The 21,697-nt window shown below is 36.8% G+C and overlaps 2 protein-coding genes across 17 annotated transcripts in view; one reads left to right on the top strand and one right to left on the bottom strand.

The window, feature by feature from the left end:
- The window catches only part of FAM227B (family with sequence similarity 227 member B), a 284,908-nt gene extending 265,802 nt beyond the window's left edge, over window positions 1–19,106 (bottom strand). The window contains exons 1-4 of one of the 5 annotated variants that reach the window (XM_055362963.2): window positions 18,896–19,069; window positions 18,330–18,386; window positions 13,308–13,430; window positions 9,409–9,462 (exon numbers count right to left, since the gene is read on the bottom strand). In XM_055362963.2, the coding sequence (XP_055218938.1) occupies window positions 9,409–9,462; window positions 13,308–13,358 (105 nt within the window). In that variant the 5' untranslated portion in view covers window positions 13,359–13,430; window positions 18,330–18,386; window positions 18,896–19,069. Of the gene's footprint in view, window positions 1–9,408; window positions 9,463–13,307; window positions 13,431–16,131; window positions 18,387–18,826 lie in introns of all 5 variants that reach the window. The other 4 variants (XM_063698983.1, XM_055362964.2, XM_055362965.2 and 1 more) reach the window with 4 other exon arrangements.
- Window positions 19,077–21,697, top strand: part of DTWD1 (DTW domain containing 1) — a 33,641-nt gene continuing 31,020 nt past the window's right edge. For 2 of the 12 annotated variants that reach the window (XM_063698991.1, XM_063698997.1), the window contains exon 1: window positions 19,127–19,281. The gene's annotated coding sequence lies outside the window, so the exon portion shown is untranslated. Of the gene's footprint in view, window positions 20,636–21,697 lie in introns of all 12 variants that reach the window. The other 10 variants (XM_063698990.1, XM_063698996.1, XM_055362975.2 and 7 more) reach the window with 9 other exon arrangements.

A 21,697-nucleotide genomic window follows, 5' to 3' on the forward strand; every position in this document is an offset into this window, starting at 1 on the left:
CACTCCTTTTCCCAGTTTCTGGTAACCCTCCTTCTGCTCTCTATTTCCATGAGTTCAATTGTTTTGATTTTTGGAACCCACAAATAAGTGAGAAATGCAATGTTTGTATTTCTGTGCCTGGCTTATTTCACTCAACATAAAAATTTTCAGTTCCATCTATGTTGTGTGGATAACAGGATCTCCCACTTTTTTATGGCTGAATAGTACTCCATGTGTAAAGGTACCACATTCTCTTTATACATTAATCAGCTCATGGACACTTAAGATTGCTTCCTAATCTTAGCTATTGTGAACAGTGCTGCAACAAACCTGGGAGTGCAGATATCTCTTTGACATACTGATTTTTTTTCTCTGGGGTATACACTCAGCAGTGGGACTGCTAGATTGTATGGTAGCTCTATCTTTAGATTTTTGAGGAACCTTCAAATTGTTCACCATAGTGGTTGTACTAACTTACATCCCCACCAACAGTGTACGAGGGTTCCCTTTTCTCCACATCCTCACTAGCATTTGTTATTGCCTGTCTTTTGGATATAAGCCATTTTAACTGGGGTGAGATTGTATGTCACTATAGATTAGATTTGCATTTCTCTGATCAGTGATGCTGAGCACCTTTTCATATGACTGTTTGCCATTTGTATGTCTCCTTTTGAGAAATGTCTACTTAAATATTTCACCCATTTGTTAATCAGATTATTAGTTTTCCTATAGAGTTGCTTAAGCTCCTTATATATTCTGGTTATTAATCATCCCTTATCAGATAAGTAATTTGCAAGTATTTCCTCCCATTCTATGGGCTGTCTCTTCACTTTACTGGTAGTCTCCTTTGCTGGTCAGAAGCTTTTTAGCTTGATGTGATCCCATTTGTCCATGTTTGCTTTGGTTGCCTGTGCTTGTGGCATATTGCTCAAGAAATCTTTGCCCAGACCAATGTGCTGGAGAGTTTTCCCAGTGTTTTCTTGTAGCAGTTTCATAGTTTGAGATCCTAAATTTAAGTCTTTAATCCCTTTTGATTTGATTTTTGTATATGGCAAGAGATAGGGGTCTAGTTTCATTCTTCTGCATATGGATATCCAGTTTTCCCAGCACCATTTATTGAAGAAACTGTCCTTTATTCAATGTATGTACTTAGCACCTTTGTTGAAAATGAGTTCACTGCAGGTGTGTGGATTTGTTTCTGGGTTCTCTTATTTTGTTCCATGGGTGTATATGTGTTTTTATGCCAGTACCATGCTGTTTTGGTTAACACAACTTGTAGTATAATTTGAAGTCAGGTAATGTGATACCTCTTGTTTTACTCTTTTGCTTAGAATAGCTTTGGCTATTCTGGGTCTTTTGTGGTTTCATATAAATTTTAGGATTTTCTTTTCTATTTCTGTGAAGAATGTCACTGGTATTTTGATAGGGATTGCATTACATCTGTAAATTGCTTTGGGTAGTTTGGACATTTTAACATTGATTATTCCAATCCATAAACATGGAATATCTTTCCATGTTTTGGTGTCCTCTTAAATTTCTTTCATGATAGTTTTCACTGCAGAGATATTTCACTTCTTTAATTTAATTCCTAGGTATTTCATTTATTTTTGGTTACTATACATGGGATTACTTTTTAATTTCTTTTTCAGATTTTTCTCTCTTGGCATATAGAAATGCTGATTTTTGTATGTTGTTTTGTATCCTGCAAGCTTACTGAATTTTTTTACCAGTTCTAGAGGGTTTTTTGATGAAGTCTTTAGGTTTTTCCAAATATAAGATCGTATCATCTGCAAACAAGGAGAATTTGACTTTTTCCTTTCCACCTTAGATGCCATTTATTTCTTTCTTTTGTCTGATTGCTCTACCTAGGACTTCCAGTACCATGGTTGAATAATAGCAGTGAAAGTTAGAATAATAGTGGCGAAAGTGGGCATCCTTGTTGTGTTCCTGATCTTACAGGAAAGGCATTCAGCTCTTCTCCATTCAGTGTGTTACTAGCTGTGGGTCTGTCATATATAGCTTTTATTATGTTAAAGTATATTCCTTCTATATCCAGTTTTTTGAGGATTTTTATCTTGAAGGAATGTTGGATTTTATTAAATGCTTTTTCAGCATCAGCGGAAATCATATGGGTTTTGTCCTTCATTCTGTTGATATGACGTATCACATTGACTGATTTGTGTATGTTGAACCATCCCTGCATCCCTGGAATAAATCCCACTTGGCCATGATGAATGATACTTTTAATGTTCTGTTGAATTCAGTTTGATGTATAGTTATTTTTAATATTTTTGCCTTTTAACTCTTATAATAGAGTTAAAAGTAATTTACATACTATCAATACACTATTACAGTACTCTGATTTTGACTATATTCTTATATTTATAGTGAGTTTTATACTTTAATGTTTTTATATTGTTAGTGTTCTTCATTTGAACTTGAAGAACTCCCTTTAGCATCTAGTGGTGATAAACTCCCAACACTTTTTCCATGTGTGCAAAACTTGTTATCTTGACTTCCATTTTTGAAGGAGAGCCTTGCCAGGTTATCAAATTCTTTGTTGGCAGTTTTTTTTTTTCAACACTTCGTTATCATCCCACTCTCTCCCGGATTTCAAGGTATCTGCTGATAAATCTGCTTATAATCTTATACCTGTATATAATAAATAACTTTCTTCTTGATGCTTTCAAAATTATCTCATCTTTGACTTTTGAGAATTTCATTATAATGTATCTTGGGGAAGATTTCTTCTTTGTCTTAATCTATCTGGAGTTTTTTGGGCTTCATGGATCCTGTTTATTTTGCTCTCTCAATTTAGGAATATTTCTATCATTCTTTCTTTAAATAAGCTTTCTACCCTTTTCTCTTTCTCTTCTCCTTCTGGAATTCCTATTATGTATATATGTTTCACTTGACAATGTCCCATGTCTTATAGGCTTTATTCACTATTTTTCATTCTATGTTTTTGTTCCTCTGACAGCAATTTCAAATGATCTGTTTTTGAGTACCCCTATTCTTTCTTCTGCTTGAGCACGTCTGCTGTTGAAGCTTTCTATGGAATTTTTTGGTTTAATCATTATGTTCTTCAGCTCCCAGAATTTCTGTGTGTGGATTTTTCATGATTTTTTATCTCTTTTATAAGCCTCTACTTTTGTTCCTTTATTGTTTTCCTGATTTTCTTTGTGTTCTCCTGTTTACTAAGCTTCTTGAAGATGATATTTTTAAGTCTTCATCAGGCAGTTTGTAGATCTCTATTTTTTTAGGTAACTGATGCTTCTATTTGTTACTTTGGTGATGTCATGTTTCCCTGACTATTTGTGACCTCTGTGGCCTTGCTTTGATGTCTGCACATCTGAAGAACAGGTGCCTCTTCTGGGGGCTGGCTTCAGCACAAAAGCCCTTCACCTGTCAGCCCACCCAGAAAATGTAGGCAGGCCAGCTGGTGGGGTCCATGGACTTCCCGTTGGAATTGTCAGGTAAGCTGACTTGGTATCTGGTTCAGTATGTGGGCAGGCCTGTTACCTGAGCCCACAGTGGCTAGCCTTGTACTTTGGTTCATGGGGTTGGGCCTCTGGGTTCCCTTAGGTGGTATTACCTCTTGGGTCCACCGGAGTGGTCCTGAGTCCTAGGCTCAAGGGATGTTGACCTGGCACAGCAGTCCATTGGGTGCAGCCCGTACACTTAATCTGTGGAGGCAGGACTGAAGCCTGGGTCCACAGGGGCCAACCTGACACTGAAGTGGGGGTTGGCCTGGTGCTGGGGTGGGCCTGGAATCTGTTTTGGGGGATATCCTGGTTCCTGGACTTGTGGGGTTTGGCCTTAAGCCTAGGTCTCAGGAGCAGTCCTGGAGCCTGGGTCCATGGGCTGGCCTGGTGCTGGGGTCTACTTGTGCAGACCTGGTCCTGAGTACACTGGAGTGGACCTGAAGTCTGACTGCCCCGGAGCCTGCCTCCCCTGGAAATGGCCTGGACCCTGCAGCAGCCTGGTGCTGGAGTGGGCCTGGAGCCTGGGTCCTCATGTGGTAGCCTAAAATCAAAAATCCAAGGGACTGGCATGGAGCTGGAGTTTGAGTCTGAGAGGGATAGCCTGGGGCTGTGGCAGCTATCCTGCCACTGGAGTGGACCTGGAGACTGGGTCTACAGGTGCTGGCCTGGAGCTTGGGGCTGTGGAGGGTGAGCTTGCACAGTCCTCTTGCTGCGGTCCACGGCAAAGTTATGTGCTCACTTCATTCTCCTTTCCCTTTCCCACATGAAAGGTATCTCTCTCCACACTGTTCTGCCCTTGCTTGGTAACTTGAAAATGTCCTTCCTAACCTCTTCAAGGTATCTTTTCTTATTTCTGTGCCACGCCTAGGACTCCCATATAGTGAAGACTAGTAATATCTCACCGGATTCCTTAGCTCTTGTAAAGGTATTTTTCTTGCAAGGATAGTTGTTCAAATTGATATTTCTGCATAGGGATAAAGGTTATTTTGCCATCTTGCTGGAGTCATTTCTCCTAAGTATTTTTTTTTTACTTTTATATATTCAAAGCCATGAGTTCACACTGATGCCTCTAATTCCAATTCTAACCATTCTAGTTTTCTCTCTTTCCATATTATAATTGCCATCCCTAACAATTAAAAACCTAGATACCATTATCTTTAATATATTTACTTATTTGATCAATCCTTTTATGTAACCAATCTCTCATATTTGCTCCCAGACTCCTCCCTACGTGGATATCCTTTTCATACTACTTGGGCTCCAATATCCCATGTTAGGTTGCCAATTCTGTGAGGACATCCTCCTTACCCCCACTTGATCTCTGACCTCCCACATCAGAGTGAAGGCTACCTTCCTCTTCTCCCTTTATGTGTGAATATCATCATCATTCCCTTGGATTCTGATACCTGTGGTGTCACATGGACATCCTCCTCACCATTGTTGGGCTCAGAAATCTTGCTCTGGGCCACCAAGCAAACCCTTCTTTCTCAATGTGGAAGCCTGCCTTGTTTTGGCCACCAAATGGCTTTAATACTAAATTGTTTAGGAAACGAAGCAGATGGAATGAAAAGGAAACAAGGGAAATGAAGAGAAGGAGAAGGGAAGTGGAACCACAACATTAATATTTGCAAATCTAAGTACAAGATCTTTTAATATAGCCAAATAATAGCAAAACAAAGAAAGTTAGTCAACATAATTAAAAGTTTATGAATAAGAGAATACTTTTTGGGATGGTGGGAGACTTGTGTAGGATGAAACTCTGCAATGCAGTTTGGGTAAAATACACTGGGGCCTTAGCTTAAGGGGAAGAAATCTGAGGTCTGCAGATCAGGAATTTCAAACCCACCTTGATCTGTTCCATCTCCTTTTTTCTTCCTTTAAAAGCAATCCTAAACTCATCATACATGTGTTCACTTATTAACTGTGCTAATAGTAAGATATGAAAATAATACCCAGTGCTTAACACTGCAAAACTTTTCCAAAAAGGTCCCCCTGTCATTTTGAAAAAAAGAGTGCTATATAAATACGTTAAGTGCTCTCTTCCAAATCCTGTAAATGTGTATCTTAAATAAGACGCATAGCCACTTGGGAAAGTTTTCCAGCATTGAAATCTGGAAAACTGTGTCAAAAATTTAAAAGATTTTGAAGAATAAGAGAAGGTCACAGGGTAAAATCCCTGAAGACCAACACTGTCAATTTAGAATGGCAGCCACATTTGAAAACACACTCCTTATGAGTCATGTGTTGCTATTGTTAGGGGAGTTGAGGGAGAAGGAAGAGGCTAAAAGGAATTTGAAAAGATGTTATAATATGTACAAATCTTTATGAAAATGTATTCTTTATGTCAGAATTGTTATATCACAATCCTTTTCCCCAAGATATTGAAATATTATGAGCTGAATAAAGTTTCCAAAAATTCCATAAGGCTAATGAGACTCTCTCTTCTCTACATCACCAAAGTAATCAAGGGATAGACTGGTGTCCCAAAGCCATTAATATAAAGAAGGTGATTTTTAAATTCTTTTAATTCTTTGTGGCTGTATTATTAAATGGATACCAGATGATTATCTTGGAGTAGATCATATCTTGTAGCAGATGATAATCTATTTTCCCCATCTCATTTCTCTATTACTTTCCTTCCTTATTCCTTTATATTTTGCCTTCAATAAGATACCTCTTGAATAGAGTGTTATCTAAAAAATAAATTTTGTGGCCAGACCTAAAAAGGTAAATCGAGTCAACTAGCAGCTAACAGGCAGATTAGCTGTCAGGCAGTTCATACTGCCAGAAAGAAAATCAACACTACTACTAGAGTATGAGCATCCAGAGTCTATGGTGATTATATTAATTAAAAGTAAATATATGTATTCAAATCCCAAAAGAACAAAAGAATTGGACTAGAAGTTTTTGTTCCCTAAGGAGTTAAATTCTAAATTATAGCACTGTGGTCCTTAGTGATAAGTAAGAAGAACATTTATCTTATTTAAAACAGGGTCAGTGAAGCAAGAATTGGCTATGTATTTGTCATGTTTATTTTAATTATAGCAATTAACTTTTGCAGTGGCAGAAGCACAAATTATTATATGCTAATACAAAACTAGAGATGGAGAAGGGAGAGTAGACAGACAAAAGGGCTCTCGTGGAGTTTAGAGAGGAATTTTTTTTTATTGAATATATGGATAAGTCTTCACCCATGTCCCAAAGCCCAAGAGACAATGCTGAAGTATCAAACAGAAGGTAAGAAATAAGAAGCATGACTAGAATTAGTAGGAAAAGTGACTATTATTTAGCTCTTTTTCCTTTATATTAAGCTTTGATATAAGGATTTAAATGGATTAATGAATAAATAAATGAATAAACAAATAAGCAAATAAATCAGGCTATTCCCTCAAAAAACAGAAGGGGATTGAAATTATTATTTTCTCTATCATAAAATAATTTTGATCCTCTAGGAAAAATCATAGCATGGAGTACTCTCCAGATATAGATTACGAATCTAACAGGCCTGTTAACAAAAATTAACATTGATGAACTAAGAGAAGATGAATTAAAGTTCTACCAGATAAAAGTTGCATGGACACAGAAAAAATGTAATAAGAAATAAATAACATGAAAAATCAAAAGTATAATATATAAATATGGAAGAAATTGGAATCAACACTTTAGTACTTGAAGAACCAAAAAGAATTTTTAAAAGTGTGACAGTAAAGAGAAATGAGACAAAAAGGGGGAAGATAATGTAGATTCCTTAAGAGTAGAATCTTTTGTCTTTGTTCATTGCTGTAACTCCAGTGCCCAGAAAAATATCTGGCAAATAGTGCGTAGTGAACAGAAATAACTAAATGAGTGAATGAATAGGATAAGTAAGAGAGCTGACACTGATACAACAATAGCAGAAAAAGAAGATGTTATAAAAACATAAAAATATTTTTATAAAAATAAAACTAGAAATAGAATTGTGATGCAGTGAAGAGAATGTGGGAAATGATCAATAGAGAAATGAGAGGATAAAAACAATTGAAGACAAAAAGATACACAGAAGTACAACAGGAGATAGGAAGAGGTGAAAGAGAGGAGTAGATGATATAAAATATTAAAATTACCAAAAAAGATAGAAATGGTAGGAACTGGCAAAAAAGAGAGGACTTTAGATGATATGATAAAAGATTAAGTAGAAGACAAGAGAAACAAGTAGCTAACATGTAGGTTGCAAGTACTATTATAATGCTAGTTAACAGCAGAGCTTGGATTAATAATATGATTCAATTCTAAAAGAATAATAGCTCCATAAGGGCAGGCATCTTTGCTTGTTTTTATTCACTGATATATCCTAAGCATCTATGTGCCTGGCACATAGCAGGTGTTCAAAAATATTTCTTAAATGAATTCATGGCAGTCACTACTTTTCTACCATTGTCTATTGGACAAAGACTTTGTATAGCAAACAAAAAATTAAACATCTAGTCATTTTATTCCTGAATATTTTCAAATATCCAATAGTTTGGCAAGTATAAACATAGTCAAACCATAAAAAATAACTACAGAATATGAGTATTTGGTTGGGAAATTCAGACAATATGAAAAGATTTACAGAGAAACCTATAAATGACAAAATGATACAAATGGATATGTTGTTTTATCAAATGCTACCTGATAAAACTTGAAGGCTATAAATATAGCCTTTGAATACAAATATAAATATATCCTTTGCATACAAAGATGATACTACTGACATACTATTAATAAGACATGGTTTGATTTGATTTTTATCCTGTATTTAGTGAAGAGCTGGCATAAACCCATTATCTTGATTTGATTGGTATCATTCTCAATTTAAGCAAAGGGATAACATATTTACTACTTCAAATAACTAGAATTTTTTATTTAAAATCCTAGGTCCTCAAACATGTATAATAATACAGTCTCCATTATTTGCTGAATTTAGCTTAATTTTAACTTAAAACTTAAAACATTAAAAAGTCCTTAAACATTGTCATTAGGCTGCAGCACATTTGCATCATTATTTAAATCAAAATAGTTACAAAAAGTTTGTTCCAAAAGTATTTCAACATACTTAGATACAGCATGTGACTGAAGTAAACTTTTATGACTAAGAATGTTTTCATCTGAGCGCAATCCTTTCCCAAAACATTGAAAGTAAAAAAAAAAATTTATCTAAACAAATATAAAAACAGAAGATAGATATTTAAAAGTAGATATTTCTGAAACTACATTGTTACCAGTTTAATCATAGCAAATACTATTTACATTTAAGCATAAATAAATGTAAATTATTTATATTCCAACCCACTCAAAATACAAACATATCTCATTAAAAAGCCACCTTTTTTCTGTTTTCTATACTGACATCTTTATTCTGGCCCTTACTTGACATTCCTCAATGCAAAACAAATATGACCTTCACACTTGCAGGTGCATGGATCCAAGGGAAGACTTAGCAAGTCCAATAATCCCAGGCGAAGTCAGTAGTTATGCATAACAATGGAAACTGAACTTTCAACATGAAAACACATTTTGAATTTTTCACTCTGATTCAATAATCAAGGAATATTGATGTAACACCTCTACAAATTACCTGTCTCAGGTGTGGTGCATAAATAAATGAGATAAGTAAGCATAACTGTTGGATATTCTTTAAGGTGTAAATACATAAGATAAAAATCTTACAATAACAAAAGTATATAGAAATGTCTGTATAGGGCTAGAATTTTTTTAATGTGAAAAAGAGAATAGAATGTTGACAAGAGGGAAAGACTACAACATAGAGCCTACTCAAAGGACATAAGTATTTATATACACACTTTCCTCATTGAAACATATTTCTGAAATTTCTAGTCTTAAAGTTTATTCTAAGCCTTCTAAATCTCCATAACTGATATTTTAAAATGATGTAATGGCACATAAAATAAGATGCTTTACTCACCCAATTTTGAAACTTTAAGAATTCTTCAATGCTCTTTGGAGGTTCTTGCATTTTCTAATAAAGTAATATCAACATTGTTCATTGCCATAAACTCACTAGACTGTTCATAATATTTACAAATAATTTACTTAAATAAAATGATACTCTATTTATCATTTTCAGAGCAGTAAGATATCATAAAATGCTCACTTTATACCATCCCTCCACTTTGAAAAGGGACACACATAAATGTTTAAGTTCTTAGCCTCCAAACCAAATTTTGTAATAGGCTTCCCTCTTATACACTAGCCCTAGAGAAAAACTCCACATGAATCTTGCTTTAGGTCCTCATTTCAGATTCCTAAAAGAGTTCCAAGATATTTTGGGCTATCACGGATAGCCTCTATAATAAATCCAGAGCCAAAAATATAATATGTTCTTGCTGATAAAGTATTTTAAAAAGTTAACTAGTTACATAGTTAAAATAAATTTAAATGTTTGGATATTTCAGTCTAATAGATAAAAATCACATTTTTTAGTAGTTTCTTTGTGATTTCAAAATGTATTCAACATTACACAAACTAATTTTAATCCAGACCACAACTTTCTCCTTTTCGCCTTAGAGACTTTGCCTACATTCTTCCTTCTGCCCAGAAGTCTCACTTTCCCAAACCCTCTTCTTCCAATCCTTTCTTGGCCTATTTAACTCTTACTTCAAATAACAAATTAAAAGTCACTTTGTCCATCAAGCCTTTCTTATCCCCCAAAGTTTTCTCCATGGTAACATACAGCAGATTATCTCTATGAGGACAGAAACTATGGTGCAATCATGGCTGAATTTTCTTTTTTTTTTTTAATTTGGTATGTTTATTTTGTAGCCTGCCAATTCCTTGGAAAGGCTATTTTTTTATTATACTTTAAGTTTTAGGGTACATGTGCACAACGTGCAGGTTTGTTACATATGTATACATGTGCCATGTTGGTGTGCTGCACCCATTAACTCGTCATTTAACATTAGGTATATCTCCTAATGCTATCCCTCCCACCTCTCCCCACCCCACAACAGGCCCCAGTGTGTGATGTTCCCCTTCCTGTGTCTATGTGTTCTCATTGTTCAATTCCCACCTATGAGTGAGAACATGCGGTGTTTGTTTTTTGTCCTTGCGATAGTTTGCTGAGAATGATGGTTTCCAGCTTCATCCATGTCCCTACAAAGGACATGAACTCACCATTTTTTATGGCTGCATAGTATTCCATGGTGTATATGTGAATCATGGCTGAATTTTCTAAATTTCACACAGTGGCTGGTTCATAGTCAATGCATAATAAGTACCCGCAGTGTGCATAAATTAAAGCATAAATGAGTAGATGAATGTCAGAAATATATAGGTACTTGAAAAATAATAAAATACTTCTAGAGAATGAAAATCCAGTGAGAAGGCAAAAATAAGAGGAATTCAGAAGTCTAATACCCTAATATCCATGATGATATCACTGAAAAGATTGTACATTTTTATTTATTAAAACACATATTTCATATCAATATATAAAGTGTTCAAGATTACAGAATCACAAGTTCATGTTTTAGAAAAAAATGCTAAAAAATAATTACATATTTGAGTTGGGGGATATTTCATTCATCTAAATATATGATGAATATAAGAAAATATATAACTGATAATACAAGAAGAAGATAAAGAGTGTATGTGACTACCATTATAGAAAATGAGTATTTAGTGAGAGTCAAAAAATTAAACAACTGAACTCATGGAGATAGAGATAGAATGATGGTTGCCAGAGGCCGAGAAGGGTAGTGGGAAGTGAGGGGAAAGTGGGTATAGTCAATGGGTACAAAAATATAGGTTAGGGTCAAGCACAGTGGCTCATGCCTATAATACCAGCACACTTTGGGAGGCCAAGACAGGAGGACTGCTTGAGCCCAGGAGTTTGAGACCAGGTTGGGCAACACAGCAAGAGCCAATCTCCATAAAAAATTTAAAAAAAAGGTAAAACAAAACAAAACAAAACAGAGTGGCCAGGCATGGTGGCTCACACCTGTAATCCCAGCACTTTGGGAGGCCAAGGTAGGTGGATTGCTTGAGGTCAACAGTACAAGAGACCAGCCTGGCCAACATGGTAAAACCCCCGTCTCTTATAAAAATACAAAAAAATTAGACAGGTGTCCCAGCTACTCGAGAGGCTGAGGTGAGAGAATCGCTTGAACCCCAGAGGCGGAGGTTGCGGTGAGCCAAGATTGTGCCACTACACTCCAGCCTGGGTGACAGAGTGAGACTCTCTCTAAAATACAAACGGACAAATAAAAACAGCTAGAGAGAATGAATAAGATCTAATATTTGATAGCACAACTGGCTAACTATAGTCAACAATAATTTACTGCACATTTTAAAATAAATAAAAGAGTATAATTGGAATGTCTACAACATAAATAAGTGATAAATGCTTGAAATGATGGATACCCCACTTACTCTGATATAATTATTATATATTGTATGTATCAAAAATTATCTCATGTATGCCATAAATATATATATACTTATGATGTACCCTTAAAAATTAAAAATAAAAATTTAAAAAAGGAAAGCAAATGTTTAGACAGAAGCAAAGATGCATAGAGATGTGAAGAACATGTTATGGGAAACACAGAACTCTAGAGCTAGTCAAATTGAAAAGAATGAGAGATATGAGAGATGGTATATGCAAAAGGCTTACAGACAGAAAAATACTCACCATATAATATCTTTAGCTTCATGGGTATAGCAATTTGGCTAGAAGGAACTCACAATACATTTACAAATATACAGAATCAAACTTAATGAAAACAATTTAAGTATTGACTTTTTTTTCTTGTAATGGCTGTCAAACCACTCTAAGCACAAAGCACCAAAAATAATATGCACATTTAAATTAAAGGGAATTAGAAAAGTGAAGAAAGTGAAACTTGCATAGTGAAGTTCTAACTAATTTCAAAAATTCCATGTTTCTCTTGGGGTAAAATTAAAATAAGGTAAGGTATAAATTAAACAGATTTCTACTTTTGGTAGGATGTAGAAGGATATAAAACACCTACACTTCCATAATAATAATAAGACAAACTTGGACAAAAAAAAATCATATTTTTCTATGGGGTTAGTGAAAAGTGGTGAATGCCAGGAGGCAGGACCAGTTAAATAACTTGTAAACATTCAGAGTTCCTTGTTCAAAATTATTGAGTTTGAAGATAATAACATCAGAGCATTAAACCAAATGCATGTACTTCTCAGCATAAGGCCCTGTGCAACTGCAGAAGTTGTACACCCATGAAGCTAAAAACAAGCCTAATTGTCCCATAGAACTAATGTTTATGGTTTCTTTAAATAAATATAGAAATTAACCCTTCTAGTCTTAAAACTTGAGAAAATTACATTGGTCTTATCTGAGTTCCTTTCCCAGAAAACTAACCATCAGGACTCCCAGATAGTGTCAAGGAACTAAAACATACCAAATCACTATATCTTGACAATTAGCCTCTAGACTCCTCACCATCACCCATCATGATTGCCTAACTGACCACCTGTTTCCTGTTAACCAACTCCTCCTTCTTACCACCACTCCCTAATTTCTGTTTTCCCACACATGGTTACATTTCTTCCTTGCTATATAAAACCCTAATTTTAGTCAGTGAGGGAAATGGATTTGAGACTGATCTCCCATCTCCTCAGCTGCAGCACCCTATTAAAGCTTTCTTCCTTGGCAATACTCATCTCAGTGATTGGCCATCTGTGCAGCAAGCATTAAGACCTAGACCAAACCCTTGGTGTTTCAGTGACAAAGCCAGCTCTACCTGGGAGCCCTGATTACCTGAAATTCCAAGAGAAATATAACCTTTGTAAGTGAACATAAAGCTGTGGAAGCTTCCTTACCCTGGGGCCAGCTCTGCTGCTCCTCCTTTGACATGTTCGTTGGCCTGCCATGGTACAGTAACTTTGCGGAAATGAAGAGAAATCAGCTGGGTCTTAGGCATCAATGTGAGTTGGGCGACCAAACTGGGGTATGAAAGACACCCAAATGCAAAAATAAATGACTCAGCCAAACAATCCCTTTCCCCTCACCCACAAACCTCACTTCTGACTTTTACCAAGTCAGATAGTTTGGCTCTGTATCTCCACTCAAATCTCACGTTGAACTGTTGGAATCCCCAGTGTTGGAGGTGGGGCCTGGTGGGAGGTGATTGGATCATGGGGGTGGTTTCTAATGATTTTGCAACATCCCCCTAGTGCTGTTTTGTGATAGACTTCTCATGAGATCTGGTTGTTTAAAAGTGTGTAGCACCTCCCCTTCACTCTTTTCCTCCTGCTCCAGCCATGTAGGACGCGTCTGCTTCCCCTTCACCTTCTGCCATGATTGTAAGTTTCCTGAGGCCTCCCCAGCCATGCTTCCTGTACAGCCTGTGGAACTGTGAGTCAATTAAACTTCTTTTCTTTAAAATTACCCAGTCTCTGGTAGTTCTTTATAGCAATGTGAGAACGGACTAACGCACCAAGAAAGCAGCAGGGGAGGAGGGGCTGGAAAATATATTCTGCTCATGAAGCTGGAGGTTCTACTACGTCATATGACAAACGACATGCATATAACAAGAAATGGACAAGGGAAGGCTAATAATATAAGCTATTATAATGTTTATAAGAAAGATTGGCCTGAATTTTTCTATCTTATAATGTGAAGATTTGGAATTAAGGCTATTATGGTCTCAAAAAAAATGAGTTGGGAAATGCCTCTATTTTTTTCTATTATCTGAAAGAACTTAAAATCTGAAAGATCAGTACTATTTCTTCCTTTCTTCCTTAAATGTTTGGTGGACACTGCTAGTTATGTTCCCTGAACCTGAACCTGAAATTATGGGGGAGTTTTAAATTAAGGATACTGTTATGGACCTAATCATGCCCCCACCCCAAATTCATATGTTGAAGCCCTAACACTTATAACAAGATGTGACTTTATTTGGAGATGGAGCCTTTGAGGAGACAATTAAGGTTAAAAGAGACTAAAACAGTGGGGCTCTAATATGATTGGTGTCATTATAAGAACAGACACCAGAGAGCTTGCTTGCTTATACTCTCTCTCCATATACACACAGATATTTTATCTGTGAAAATATCTAGAACTGTGAAATAATAAACTTTGTGTTGTTTTAAGCCACTTTGCTTGTTGGCTGTTTGTTACAGCAGCAATAAGAAACTAATATGAGGAGAAAGAGTGATTTTTTTTTTAGCATTTTGCAGATGTGAAAAATGCCACACACTTAACTGATGCTCTGTCTATATAAGAGAAGAGGCTTTGTAAGGACATGGTGAGAAGACAGTGGTCTACAAGCCAGGAAGAGAGGCCTCACTAGAAACTCACACTGATGGCACCTTGGTCTTGGACTTTTGGCCTTTAAAACTGTGAGAAAATAAACTACTGTTGTTTAAGTCATCTACTCTGTGGTATTCTATTACAGCATCCTAGGTAGACTAATACAGATATAAGCTATCAAAATTAATATAGGATCATTCAGTTATTCTATTACTTCTTAATTTGGTAAATTATCTTTCAAGAAAAATTGAAATGTCAAGTATTTTGATATAAATATTTATTCTTAATATCCTCTTATTATCTTTACAATCTGTAGTGTCTGTGGTGATGTTTCATTTTTCATTTCTGAAATTTGTACTTTTCTTTATCTTGGTCAGTCTATCTAAAGGCTTATCAATTTTATTAATCTTTGCAAAGAACCAGTTTTGGCCTTGTTGCTTTTCTTTAGCGCACATTTGTTTTTAATTTCATTGATTTATTCTTATCTTTATTGGTCCCTTTTCTTCTTTAAATGTTTGAGAAACTTCCAATGATAAACCTTGCTCTACTATGAAGCTGAATGCTTGACAATTCCCGTTCAGACACCATGAGGCTTTCTATCACCATTTTAATCCTTGTATTTCAAAATGGATAGAAAGGTATAGATTATTATTTATGGACTAATTGTGAAATAAAAAATATTTTTAAAAAATGGAAATCCAAACGAGTGGCTAAAAATAAAATCTAGGCATATACAGACAATGTGGGGAACAGAAGGAAACTTCAAAAAAGTCTTTAAGACTCAGAGAGAGCTATAATAAGATAATGCATCCCTGAAACCAAAACTGCATGTTATAAATGAATACAGAATAAGAAAAAATGCAAAGTACAAATATGATATAAATTATTCAACAACAGTCTAGTGAAAAATAGCTGAAGAAATCTTCTAGAAACTAGAACAAAAATGTTAAAGTAAACAAGAATCAGAGGATAAAAAAACAATAATTTAGAGGATTATGCCAGGAAAATGACTTTCAATCTGTAAATTTAAATATAAACAGAGCATCAATTAAATGTGTGGCATTTTTCAGATTTGCAAGATACTAAAAAAAAAATTCATCTCATATTAGTTTCTTATTGCTGCTGTAACAACTAACAAAGTGGCTTAAAAAATCACAAAGTTTATTATTTCACAGGTCTAGAGGTCAGGAATCTGAAATGGGTCTGCAGGGCTATGCTCCTTTCATGGTTTTGTGTGTGTGTGTGTGTGTGTGTGACAGAGTTTCACTCTTGTCGCCCAGCATAGTAAATTTACTTGTGTAACAAAAAAAACACAAAATATCAATGGCTTAACACACATAATTTTTTCTCCCAGAAGATCTTTTTGTGACAAAGGGGGCTTCTAGCAGTCACCTGCTATCCTTTGCTCAGAGCTCCTCCCTCTATCTTCAAAGCCAGCAGTGTAGAGTCTTCTCCTCTCTTGACATCTTGTCTTCCTCTCTTAAGAACTCTTTGATTATGTCCAGCCACCCAGACAATCCAGGGTAATTTAGCCCATCTCCTTAATCACATATGCAGTTTGTTTTGCCATATAAGATAAAATATCAACAGGTTCTGGAGATAAGGATATAGACATCTTTGGGGGCCATTATTCTATCTACTACACTCCTATTTACCTTTTTCCAAGAAGGTATTAGAGAATGTAGTTCATTTTTAAAAAGGGATTAAACAAAGAAAAAGGAAACAAGGGATCTAACACACAGGAGAGCAGTATTATGTTGGAGAAACCAGCAATCCTAAATAAACTAAAGGTTGTAACGCTGTAGGAAGAGTATCTGTAAGGAAAAAAAAACTACTGGATTAACTGATGTATTTCACTGTGATGCTTTAGCAGTTTGCCAGTGTTTGAGAACAGATAAATAATACACTTAAAATGGCAGTTAAGAGAAAGGAAAGTAAAAAGTTGTATTAAAAGTTAATGCGATCTTAGTATACCATGTGCCTTGGGGTTGAATGACATTTACCTAGACAGTAGTGATAACACCAAATGTTGATTTAGCCAAAGCCTATGATATCACTGTTGACAGGTGAAGGGAAAAGAAGAGTGTATGAGGTAGAGAGGGAATGTTCACACACTTGGAGGTGGTGTTGTTACAAAAGACCTTTATCACTGCCTTCCATAGGAGAAAGTCAATGGGTAATGTCTGAAATTGGAAAATCAAGAAACTGCAATGTAAGTATATTTAGACATGGGGGTAACAGATGAAATATTTAAAAGACTTGAATTTTCCTTTGGTGAGAAGAATTGAGAATAGAGTAGAAGGGTTGGGTACTACAGGGTTTTCTTTAACCTAGAATGTGGCAAACTGTTAGTGCTCACCAATATGTGTGTGTTTCTCTACATTTCTCAGGATCCCCGGCAGTTAAAGTGGGGGCCTTGGGACTAAACTCTGGCCAACACAATGTGGCCAAATTGATACATGTCATTTTTAGAGTTAACCTTGGGTAATCTGCCATGCTTTTTCTTGTCAAACAAGCTAGTCCTAGAAGGCAGCAGAACCATTAAAAATAAAAACATCTGGCCTTCAATTTAACATTTCGTCTGACTAGAAATAGCCACAATGGATCTTTTGTGAGGAAAAAAAAAAAGTGTATTAAACCACCGATATTTTGGGGTTTTCTGTTACAGAAGTAAATTCACTATGCTGGTTTTAAAACATGGACAAGAATTCTTTGCCAATCCTTTGAGAAGAGGGATCTATGTCTCCTTTCCTAAAATGCAACAGGACTTTGACACATTTGTAAGCAAAAGAAAGTGAGGGAAGTAGCACCGCGTTACTTTTTGAGGCAAGGTCAGAAAAGGTCAGGCAATTTTTGCCTTGTTCATTGCAACACTCCCTTTGGAGCTCCGAGTTTAAGCTAAGAAGTCTGACTACCTTGCTGCCACACTGTGAGGAAGCCCCGGCCATATAGTTACAGAAGCTCTGCTAGCATGCCCACTCTAGTCTTTCTAATTGAGTTACCAAAGAAAAGCTGATGACTGTGCCCTATTGACAACACCACCTGTGAACATAATAAAATGGTTGTTTTAAGCCACCATATTTTGGAGTAATTTATTACATACGATAGCAACCCAATGCTCAATCTAACAAGTAGTATTATTTGCTTTTTAATCTGTGCAATTTAACTACTTTGATAAAATTTAGAGTTAAACTAAAAAGGAAAATGGTTGTGAATTATTCTTGGCTTATAGACTTTGCTATTCTACTTTCCCTACCCAGAAAATTCACCTTTCTCCCTAAATCACTGGCTTTCAAACTTTTTAGGGTTTGAAATACAGTAAGAAATACATTTTACAAACAAGCCCTAGTGCACACATACACGCATATATACAATTAAAAGCTCCATAAAGCAGTACTTTACTAAGTAACACTGAATTTACTTACATGCGCTGATATTTCCAATCTATACTGTTTCTTTTTTTTTTTTTTAAGTTTAAAGAGATTTCCTTGCTTACAAATGGGTAAAGACCTCCACTAATGGGTCCCACACAATCCCCTTTCCAGTTGAAAAACACTGTCCTAAACCTAAATCATTCTTCAAGGCCTTACCAAAGTCCGAAAAAGAAGCCTTTATTGATCACTCCATCCTCAGCTTTCTTGAAATTCCTGTAATTTATTAAATTCCATTTTTTATCTCAGTAGTAAGAATATTGCATTTTCTGTACTTGAATTTAACATGCTTTAATTTACCTGGTATCGTGAGCACTTCTAGGACATTGTAATGTCCTTTATCTACCACTTGATAAGTTCAGAGTAGTCAATAAAACATTGCTCAACATTTGACCATTGTGTTTTAAAATCTTAGTTGTTAGAGTGCACTTCCGTTTGGGCATTGTTTGGGGAGAGGCACGGACAAATGTTCTAATAACTTATCCACATATTATACTTCAAAGTGGAAAAACACAAAGTACTCTTTATATGCGTGTTTTTATGCAAACTAAATCATAAAGATACAAATGATTTTTCTAATAGCTTTCATCACCACACAGCACACGAAATAATGATATTGATATAGCCACGAAAGAGTAATGTAAGCAAGTTCTCACAACCAAAATATCTTTGAGGTGGGCAAAATGCAAACTTTTCTCTGGGATTAACATTTCTTCACAACTCACTGCAACTACGCCTTGAGGGTATGTTTCGAGAACCGCTTCCCAATTTTGTTGTCCCAGCAAGAATCGGGAGGAAACTGGGTGAAAGGCTGCGAGGCTTGAGGCGGGTCCCGGACGAACGCAGCCCTGCCCCTCGCCGGAGCCTCTCGGGAGAAGTGCGACACCGCCGCTGAGTGAGAGGCTGAGGCGGAACTTCCCGTCTAACCCCGCCCCGCTGTCGTCCCAGCCTGTTGCTTAAGCCGCGCGGTGTGCGGCGTGCGCGGCCCCGGCCTTAGCAACGACGCTAGTAACTGCCTGGCTCCTCCCTCTGGTGTCTCCGGGAAAGCGCTCCGTCTGGTCCGTGCGCGATCACGGCCCGACGCGTGGCTCGGGCTCGGGCGGAGCTGGAGGTTTGTGGAGCTGTTCGAGGACTCGCGGGTGTGCAGGTCTGAGTACCACTCCGATCCCTGGTGGAGGTCCCCGCGCCTCTCTGGAGACCAGTGGTCTGGCCCCAGAGGTGCGGCCGCGGGAAGTGGGCATTCTTTGTCAGGACCCTAGCGGAGGTCGCGCTGGGTGTAGCCTGTGAGGGGGATCCTCGGTCCCTGCGCGGTCTCTTGCTTTTTTTAGGATCTTGCGGGCCCTTTGGGAAAAAGGTTTCCAAATTTTTCCTCAAAAAAAAAAAAAAAAATTATTTTTCCTACCAATGATTTTCGGTGCATTCCGCCCCAACGAAAAGTATGTCCTGGCAAAGTCAGTTCCCTAGGAACCCCATACTTTTATTTTATTTTATTTTTAGTATTTGGAGTGGTTTGTGGGGGTTTGGTTATCACGGAAGGGGAAGCGTAGTACAGACGTAGAATTAGTGATGCCATGCAGTGTATTTAAAATATTGAGGTTGTGGTTACATAATAAGCAAAAGAGCCTGTTTCTTACGTCTAAATTATTTATTGGGAATGTAGGACAAATAAGGAAGTATATTAACATTTTCAGTCGCCAGGCCCACAAAGTTGGATGGTAAAATCAATACTTTAGATCGCAGCATGTAAGGACTAACCCAATGCACCATGAAAACGAAGGCAAGACAGTTTGTTACCATATGGCGGGTGGTGTGGGAGAGGCCATTGATCCTATATGAAAAAGGGTACTACTACCTTGGATTATGAAAAATGAATGTTGGACCTGTAGGTCCTATGTGACCAAGTTCTTAAATACACTCTAAAGAAAATTTGAAGTGGTTTTTTTCTAATACTGAATTGGTCCACAGTATACGACAGGGGAGTCTGTATAGTGTTCCATTGGGAGGTGAGTCAGCTTACAATAATGGAAGAGGTAGAAGCTTTTTCTGTTATTATTTTGGAGAAAAAAAAATTGCCAGCCTGCCACTTGTGCTAGGCTGCAGACGGCCCATAAAGGTAGTTTGTCAGATACTTCAGTAGCGAGATGCTTACTGGATGTGTTTTGCAGAATGGTTTTGATTTAGTTAACAAGTGTTTGTTGAGTTCCTGCTGTTGCATAAGAATCAGGAATAGGTGAGATCAGGGAAGGAATCTGCTCTTACAGAGTTGAATGCTGGAGGGGATAGATTCATTAAAGTACCTCCACAATAAATGCATTTTTCCATGTCAAATATGTGGAACTAATAATAAGTACTCAAAGAGGTTTAAGACATTGCTGTGGCCCATCTATGAGTTAATAAGGAACTGAATTAGAATCCTGACTTTGAGAGTGAAGATAGAGGATTATATACAAGGTAGATGCAACTTGGTGAGTATAATTAATTTGGGGTGGAAATTGGGTAGAAGGAGAAATAAAAAATTAATGTATTTTTAGCCTTAAGTTCCAGAATGATGGACGCACCATCAAGGTGTTAAAATTGTTAGTTCCTTAGGAACAGTCTTTATGTTTTCTAAGTCTTTTTAGCCCACATGACTCAAATTGTACTTCCTTGCACATATTTGATGTTAACAAGTATGTTTTAAAAATTTTAAATAACCCCATTTACAATAAAATCATTTGCAATGATTTTCTCACAGTCGAGGCAGGCTGTTGGCTCGGTTAGGACAGATGCTCTGATCATGTAGTTTCAGAGACCACTGGAGGGAGCTGCCCATGATTTACAATTGCTGGCCTCTTCTACGTGGCCACCTCAGCCATAAGTGAGAGTATATAGGTGAACTAAGAGGTGGAGCCATAAACATTTCTCTTTTACTGTCTTACAGGTATTTGTGGTGGTTGATTTTTGTAGAGGAAGGTTATTTATATAAGGCTTCACTAATATCCATTTAGTTATGTGGATAGCAGGTCCATGAACTGCAAAGTGATATTTCTGAGGTATCTCTAGGAGGAATGCACTTTGAGCACCCTAGGATAACTCCAAAAACTCACCAGTAGTTTTCTGTTAAATGTCAGGCAACCACAGTAACTTTCATGACATCCACAGGAACTGCATTTTTCAGTCCCACTATGCCTGGGCCTTTGAGTGGCACATGCAATCCCACTAAATAGCTACTGCAATACCCAGGGAAATGAAGTCAGGTTGAGCTACTCCAATCAAATTTCATTTTTTAGGATGAATCCCATCATCTGAATAACTCAGGACTATTAAAGCCTCAAAATGTTTCTCTGTAAGAACCTCAGGCAACACCAGGACAAACCCAAAGAGAGTTTAGGTGAAACTTAGCTTCGTATGTGCAGCAAAGAGACACCAACAGAGCATTTGCAACTCTCATTTCTGGGGACCATTAGGATCTCCTCCCAAGCTTTTTTTTTTTCTCTGTTTTAGAGATGGGATCTCACTTTGTTGTCCAGACTGTTCTCAAACTCTTG

Source organism: Gorilla gorilla, chromosome 16 (genome assembly GCF_029281585.2).
Source record: "Gorilla gorilla gorilla isolate KB3781 chromosome 16, NHGRI_mGorGor1-v2.1_pri, whole genome shotgun sequence".
In the NCBI taxonomy this organism is placed as follows: domain Eukaryota; kingdom Metazoa; phylum Chordata; class Mammalia; order Primates; family Hominidae; genus Gorilla; species Gorilla gorilla.